Below are 8,779 nucleotides of genomic sequence, written 5' to 3'. Positions count from 1 at the left end.
TGTTGTCTCGGATTCTCCAGCATCTGCAGTTCCTACTATCTCCATTTAGGGCAACCTGGATTCAGATAAATTGAGAAAAAGGTCACAGCAGTCCAATTTAACCAGTACCATTATCTGGTGCAGGAGTATGCCCTTTGAGGTGGGCTGTCATCTACACAGTAGAAAAAGAAAATAACAGCATCTTTGTCAAATGTGGCTTTCTTCAACTTGCTTTAGAGTGTTGGAATTGCCTGATGTCATGGTTATCACCTAATGCTACAGTGTCAAGTTTATTTGGAATAAGTAGCTACAAATTTATTCCCATCAGAAGAAAAGAGCCTGAGTAACACACTGAATTTTAAATGATGTTGGCAGATGTCTGCTGGCGCTGGTTCCTCACTCTCATATACTTGCTAAAATACAACTGAAGCTTTTCAGTATCACCTGAGAGTGGGCTGAGTGGCCTATTCTTACTCCTATTTCTTTTGTCTTCAGGAAGTATCTTGATTAAAAGTAGCGACATGTCGGATTATAGTTCTTTGACAAAAGCACCACCAACCACTTTATCCCCATCTGCCCAATCTTGCAAAGAACTGACAAAACTACTCGATTTTCTGTTTTGATTCTACATTTGTAGTTCTTGATTTCAAATTGAATCTGTAGTGATTATAACAATGTCAGTCAGCTGGATCTCAGAATTTGAGGTCCCTGATTAGGGCCATTAATCTGGTCTAATCAGGAAACCCTGGCTAACAGACAAAAAGGATGAATGTCAGAGATTCTGAAACTCTAGTGTCTGACTCTATATATGAGGCATTATAATCAAGGACTGTTTGTGTAATAAACGGTGAGTTGGTGACAGGATACCGACCTCTGGAGCTATTTCAAAGTAGGATCTTTAGGACTGGTCACAGCAACTGTCACACTGTCAACTCAATTACTTGAATCTTCTGGTCCTGAAGATGTTTGACAAGAATTAAAATGTTAAGCCTTCTGAGACACCTCAAGATGCTTGCAAATGTGATTTAGAGTCACAGAATCATACAGCATGGAAACAGACCTTTCAGTTCAATTTGTCCATGCTGACTGGACATCCCAATCTGAACTAGTCCCATTTGCCATCATTTGGCTCATATCACTCTGAACCCTTCCTATTCATATACCCATCCAGATGCCTTGTAAATGTTGTAATTGTACCCGCATCCACCACTTCCTCTGGCAGCTTATTCCGTACACATACCACCCTGTGCGTGAAAAAGTTACCCCTCAGCTTTTAAAATCTTACCCCTCTCACCCTAAACCTGTGACGTCTAGTTTTGTTTTTATTGTTGTAATGCTTTATTTGGATGTGTCCTTTGCTGAAATCTCTCAGCCAGGATACTGAAATCAGGTTGACTTGGGGATGGTAGATCAGGATGGTGGATACGTGTTTAATATAGCTGTTTAAGTACATTGCTTATGGTGATTAGATCATAACGTCATTGTGAAAGGCATTGCTGCTGAGTTCTGCAGTTCGTACTGTTAGTTGCAGTTTTAGAACATAGGGTCTGTACAACACAGTACAGACCCTTCGGCCCAGGATGTTGTGCCGTGGGCCGAAGGGCCTGTACTGTGCTGTACAATTATGTTCTATGAATTTTTACCTAAACCTAAGGTCTATCTAACTTCCACCCGTACTTTATACTATCGTCCATATGCCTATCTACTAGCTGCTTAAATGCCCCTAATGAGGCCGACTCCACTACCCTCTCCGGCAATGCATTCCACGCCCCTGCCACTCTGAATAAAGAACCTACTTCTGACATCTCCCCTATATCTACCTCCACTCACTTTAAAACTATGCCCCCTTGTAATAGCTACCTCCACCCTATGAAAAAGTCTCTGGCTATCCACTCTGTCTATACCTCTGATCATTTTGTACACCTTTTGTCTGTATGTATTGATTCTTTTGACCTCAGGCCCAGGATGGGTTACCAATTTCCTGTGGATTTTTCCCAATCTCCTCCTTCCCTCACTTCTGAAACCCTCATGTGGAATAAGTGAGCAAATGCTTCCCTTGTTTTGCAGTTTCGGTAGAATATAACTGGAACTTGTCTCAAATTCCTCTGTGCATTCCTGTTCTCCTCTCACTGCTTCCCTCTTCTCAGCCTCTCATTGGCCCTTGTGCTTCAGATTCAGAACTCTTGATCTTTTCAATTATCTGTCCATGACTTTTTCTCTCCTTGTCAGTGTAATGTCCTCCAGCTCTCATTGCTAGGATAGTGTATCTCTTGTTCCTTTTGATTGCAGCCACATTTGCATCACCGTCCCACCCCACCTATTCCACTTACAGGAGCAGAATTACATGCTCTGAAGTATTCTTCCCAACTTGCTATCTCACTGAAAACTGAAGTTCTTTAACCATCTTTTCAGTCACCTTCTCAAATAGTTTTGCAGCAGTGCTCCACCACCCCGCGCCCCCCCCCCCCCACTCTCTGTGAAGTGCTTTGGAAAGTTCCATTCTGTTGCAAATTCTGGTTATTTTGGACAAGCTAAGAAGACAGTTTGGAAAAAAAAAAGTTCCCTATCCGTTACATTCAATTCAATTTCACTATTGTCCAAATGGGAATTTATGCCATGTACATTGCTCGCTTGTTCATTAAAAATCAACTCGAGTAAGAATATTTTTAGAAATTACCCTATCACAGAGAAATAGTGTTAATTAATATGTATTGAAAACTATTGAAATGCAGCAAATTAATCAGTCAGCTATCAACAAACCAGCTCGGCGAGCCAACCAACCTCAACACCCACAATCCGAGCTATGAATCTACTCCAAAACCTTAGAAAGCCCTATCATAAATGCATATGCTCACTCATTCATCAAACTCCTATTAAAGGGAAAGTTGCCAAGTCCTACTGGACCATAGGGCTGCTCTCATGAGACAGTGATAACTGGTGGTGGCTTAACCTGAGGGGTCCCATGACTCAGGCGAGAGGAGTGGTTGAAATGGAGAATCCTTTACGGTAACCCAAATTCTTACCAAATATTCTTTTAATGCTGCCAGACCTGCTGAGATTCTCCGGCAATTTCTGTTTTTTGTTTCAAAGTATTTTATCTGCCTTTCCTTATATTTTCCCTCTCTCCTCAACCCTTCAAATCTAGCTGGCCAATTCTGAAAGTGTCAGCACTCATCAAAAACAACATTAATTCTCTGGAGGAAGACCAAACTCCTGTGTCTGGGTCTAAGTGACCTAAATGGCATGACAACTTTCTGAAAATATGAATATCCGGTGTCAAATTCAGAGTTTGCGAAAATAGTAATTTAAAGAAACTTTCTTTGGATCAATTAGCATTCTTGTTCAGGTTGTTTGCTGATATTTTCTAAACATTGTTGCTTTGTTCACAAGCATGTTTTGAGGTAAAGGTAGTCTCTTTTGTCCTGGTTTAATGTCATTTTGCCAATGAAACAAGGTCTTGCTCACATCCTGCCACTTTGTTCTGTAAGCAGATTGACTGCATAGTTGAAGGTGCTTTATGTTAGTCTCACCCTCAATGTCATTTGGCAGGCCTCCAGATTTTCTGTGAAAGACATTTACATGTGTCCCTTATTTTTACAGGCCAGACAGCAGCAGGCAGAATTAGCCCAGCAAGAATGGTTACAGATGCAGCAAGCAGCTCAGCAAGCACAGTTAGCAGCATCTGCCACAGCTAATCCAGTCAACAAAGCAGGATCATCACAAGATGAAGAGGAAGAGGATGATGTGTAAACTTTACCAGCAAATTAGTTGTACACATCTTTTACCACATGTTAACAATGACTTGGTTTGTCTGCAATTTCCAGCTTCATTCACAACTTTGCAGACTGGCTCCTGGTGTTAAGAGTGTCACTGGTCAAGTTACAGTTGTCATGAGTTTTCATGTGTAACAGTGAATCACTTATTAAGTGTACAGGATTGGAAGTTTTGCAGACTAATATTTAATATTTACCTAACAGGTGACCAGAATTGGGAGCAACAAATCACTGCAGTACTTCGAAGCTCCAGCACCTGTTTCTTGTATCTTTCTGAAATTCAGTATTGTTACTGCTCATGAATCTGAGAAGTAATGCTTCAGTTTGTGTAATCGGTTGCTTCCTTATTGTTCAATACCGAAAGCAAAATTTATTAAGTGGCTTATTTAAGTTTGCAACTGAAATGTTTTTTAATGTATGACTTGTAACCGGTGGTAAGAATGACTTTAAAAAAATTCAAATTTAACTGCCCATATTTCATTTTTCCTTTGAAAAGGATGTTTGACTGGGTTCACAGAATTTTAAAAAGTAACCACATTAACTTGGATAAAACCGTCAGATCTGTAGTAGGCTATTTACTCTTAATTTTATGTGGCACGTGTTCTTACTTCATGGCTAGTTTTAACTCATGGATGTTAAGTAAACTATTTCCCAATGTCAGTGTTAAAAACAAAACATCATTTTAGTCAGCAGTTATAGTACCAAAGAGTGAAGTCAACAGTGGGAAGATTGACAAACGAGCTGGGTACTTAGAGAGTGTATATTAACTGCTGCTTAAATGTTTTAGCTGTTTTTGTACTGTCATGTTCATGTTCTTACAAAAATATTCATAACTGCTAACTATTTTGGGATTGACAAATTTCACCTTTATCTGTGGGAGATTTCCAATGCAGAGTGTATGTTTTTTAAATTGCAATGCGAAGTTGATTGTGCTAGTTAATATGTAACTCTTCCCTGGTGCTTATTGTTCTCTTACATTTTTTCATGTGCTGTTTCTCTTAGCAATAAAAAGACATGTTTTTATTAAAAATGATAAAAATGCACTTTTTGTTTCGCTATCTTTCAGAATTGTATTACTACTAAGCAAAAGTTGACACTTGGATTTACAAAAAATGTCCTATTATCCTTTGGAAATGTTGACAAATTCATATTCTTATTTGTAATTGCCCTCAATTTTCACCCCTGCATTAACATTGCCTAATTGAAATAGCATGCAAAAGATCACCTGAAACAGACACTGTGGCTGAGGGTGTCATAATTTTGAAGAAGGGTCAGTGGACCCAAAATGTTACTTTGCTTTCTTTCCACAGATGCTGCCAGGCCTCCTGAGTTTTTCTAGTAATTTCTGTTGTGTGCCGTTTGCTTCCTCACTTAACTTCTAGAAACCTGTGAATCTAGAATTATGACCTATTTCACTAACCCCAAGGATCTCTGGATGAGAAATTCTGGAATTGAGATGACTGACCTCCAGCAACCTTTGTGCCAGCTATAACTCCAACCAACTTGGGAGATTTTCCCCTGACGCCCATTGACTCAAGTTTTTTCTAGGACTCCTTGATGCTCCAGTCAATTAAATATGGCCTTGAAATACAAGGGCAGTCATTCTCACACACCTCTGGAATTCAGCTCTATGTTAATGTTTGAATCAAGTTGTAATGAAGTCAGGAACCAGGTGACCCTGGTAGAATCCAAACTATGCAGGTTAATGCGGAGGAAGTACTGTTGGTGACATCTTGCATCTCTTTACTGATACTGAGTGTAGTCTGTTGGGCAGTGATTGGCTGGATTGAATTTGCCCTTCTGTTTGTTTACAGGACATAGCTGGGCAATTTTCCGTGTTATCTGGTAGATGCCAGTGTTGCAGTTATACTGGAACAGCTTGGCTAGGACTTCAAGTTCCAGAGCACAAGATAATTGCTGAAATGATGGCAGGGCCCTTGCAGTTTCTAACACCTCCAGCTGTTTTATTTAATCGTATGGAGTAAATCAAACTGGCTAAAGGCTGCCATCTGTGATGCAAGTGACCTCCAGGGGAGGAGGCTAAGATGGATTGGACATTTAGCACTTTTGGCTGAAGAATATGGCAAATGAATTGATATGCTGGGCTCCTTCATTATTTCAGATGGGGATGTTTGTGAAGCCTTTCTCCAATGAATTGTCCATCACCATTCACAACTGGATGTGGCAGAGCTACAGAGCTTATATCCAATGTTTTGTATGTGGAATTGCTTTGCCGTGTGTATCACTTGCTGCTTAGGCTGTTTGGCATGCATGTAGCCCTGCCTTGTACCTTCATCAGGTTGACACCTCAGTTCTAAGTACATCCATTGCAGCTCCTAGCATGCTGTCCCGCACTTTTCATTGAATTTTAGATGTTTATTGATAGTAGGCTATTTCTCTTTGCTCAAGTCCTACTTGTATGACAATTTAAAGTTTTAATATTCTTATGTGGAGAATGTAATTAGAAACTGAAATCATCCAAATGCATCTGATAACTTTGTATTGTACTTTTAATATTTTGTATATTTACCAAACTAAAAATCAAAGCTTAAATACTGGTCCCTTTGCCTTCAATAAGCTGTGGCCCCTAATACACTATTATTGCAACTTGAATTACATGCAGATAGGTTACCATGATTTATTGTAAAGTTTTAAATATTTATTACAAATATGGTAAACATTACTGTATTTATGAGGGGTGAGTGTTTTAGTATTCTTGACCAAAAGCCATTGTGGTGCTCTTGACGCTCAATTTTTGTATTAAGTCATAACAAATATGCTTTGGTTGTTATTGATTCTGCCTAAAAGCAAAGTACTGTGGATGCTGGATATCTGAAACAAAAACAGAAAATGCTGGAGAAACTCAGCAGATCTGGCAGCATCTGTGGAGAGAGAAATAGTTAATGTTTTGCATCCGATATGACTCTACAAAAGAAGTCATATTGGAATACATCTGGACAGTAGAAACCAAATAATACAGGATCAATCCTTTTGGACTTGAAACATTAACTGTTTCTCTCTGCACTAATGCTGTCAGTCCTACTAACTGTCTCTAGCACTTTCTATGATTGATCCTGTATTGTTTGGCCTCTACTGTCCCGATCTAAAGCAGGGCAGTTAAATAATGGCTTCAACTTGAAACAATAAAGTGGAAACCTTTGAAGACTACTTCCTATATTCCAAAATAGGTTGCTAATGAATATATTCTGAACTGACTACAGCCGTACCCAAGATTCTGAAAATAGATGGTGAAAACAGTAGAATCCCTACAGTGCAGGGAGGGGCCATTCCGCCTAATTGATTCTGCACTGACTGTCCAAAGAGCTTCCTAACCTATTCCTGTGACCTCTCATTTTACTATGGTTAATCCACCTAGCCTGTAAAGCTCTGGACACCACAGAGCAATTTAGCATGGTCAATCCACCTAACCTGCGCATCTTCGGATTGAGAGGAAACTGGAGCACCTGGCAGAAACATGCAGAATAAGCAAACTCCGCGCAGACACCCAAGGAATGCAGTTCCCTGGCATTGTAAGGCAATAGTGCTAACCACTGAGTCATTGTGATGCCCCAATAATTCTTTGCATGGTCTTAAGTGTTCTTGAAAAATGCATTGGATCACCTGATTTCATGTTCTTGATTCACTTATGAATTTTGAAGGAAAATTACTCATTTGTAGAATGTCTATTTTGGAATTTGTTATTTTTCCCCTGTAATCAAGGACTTGAGTGATATTTTGGAATGTGGGATTATCAGATCTCCACAGCTTTTAATGATGTTATTGTTATAGCATTTTTTGGATATTTCCAAGAAAACAAGTATCTGAAAGTAATTCTCATCATTGCCAAAAATGTTCTCCTTTTATGATGCTATCTTGGAACAAGCCCAGTTACAGTGATATTGTAGAATTCTGGTGCCTCCTTCCCAAATCAAAGTGTACTTTGACCAGTTATAACTTTCCTACCGAATGTGTTGAGATCATTTTGTTTAGTTCAGCAAGAAGCATATGGGTCTATATGCCTGTGACCATGTTTTTACCTGCTGAACCATGGTACAGCTACAAAATCAAGGTTGTGGTAGGATAATAATGTGCTAAGTATAGGCACTGCCTCCAAAATGAATTTGTAATTGTTCAAAATGGAAGCAGCCAAGTTTAGGAATGTTCACTGAATTGTTCAAGTCCGGCAGCCTTGCCTTTTCTCCAATATAAAGGCTTCCTTTCACGATTAGAGTTGAACATAAGCTGGGCTTCCTGAAATTTGACGTGGAAATAATACAAAGTCTGGACATGCTGGGTAATTTTAAGGATTTGCCTAATCATTATGTCAAAACGCTATACTGGCAACAGACCAATGAGGGATATGGATTACATGTTTTCATATGATGTTAATGGAAAATTCAATACCTAAGAAAAATAAACAATATAATCAAGAACACAACTGAGATGTTTATTTATTTCACAGTCTGTGTGTGTGACTGGCCAGGTCATCCTGTTCCTATTTGCAATGAACTCAGTGGCTTGCTAGGCCATTTCCGAGGACAGTTAGGAATCAACCACATTGCTATGGAAGTTTCATAGTTCCCTATGGTGCAGGAGCAGGCTGTTTGGCCCATTGAGTCAACACTGACCTTCAAAAGAGTATCTCCTCCAGATCCACCCCTGTTATCCTGCATTTCCCATGTCTAATCCACCCAACCTGCACATCTTTACACATCTGTGTAGACATGGGAAGAATGTGCAGACAGCACACAGTCACTCAAGGTTGGGATTGAACCCAAGTCCCTAGCACTGTGAGATAGCAGTGCTAACCACTGAGCCATTTTGCTGTTTGGAGTCACTTGTAGGGTAGACCAGATAAGGATGACAGATTTCCTTCTCTAAGGGGCATTAGTGGGCCAGATTGGAAAAAAAAACCTATCAGCAATAGTTATTGTTATGGCTACCATTACCAAGGGTAACTTTGTTTCCTAATTGAGTATAAATTCCACAACCTGCCATAGGGGATTTGAACTCATGTCCTCCCAGCT

General features: G+C 39.6%; 1 protein-coding gene across 1 annotated transcript in view; it reads left to right on the top strand.

The window, feature by feature from the left end:
• Positions 1–8,185, top strand: part of dr1 (down-regulator of transcription 1) — a 29,807-nt gene extending 21,622 nt beyond the window's left edge. Inside the window, exon 3 of the mRNA XM_020509647.2 lies at positions 3,580–8,185. Coding sequence (XP_020365236.1) covers positions 3,580–3,729 — 150 coding nt within the window. The 3' untranslated portion in view covers positions 3,730–8,185. The remainder of the gene's footprint in view (positions 1–3,579) is intronic.
• Positions 8,186–8,779: the final 594 nt, after the last annotated feature.

The sequence above is a fragment of the Rhincodon typus genome, chromosome 10 (genome assembly GCF_021869965.1).
Source record: "Rhincodon typus isolate 14 chromosome 10, sRhiTyp1.1, whole genome shotgun sequence".
Classification (NCBI taxonomy): Eukaryota; Metazoa; Chordata; class Chondrichthyes; order Orectolobiformes; family Rhincodontidae; genus Rhincodon; species Rhincodon typus.
This window is presented reverse-complemented; position numbering and strand designations above follow the sequence as displayed.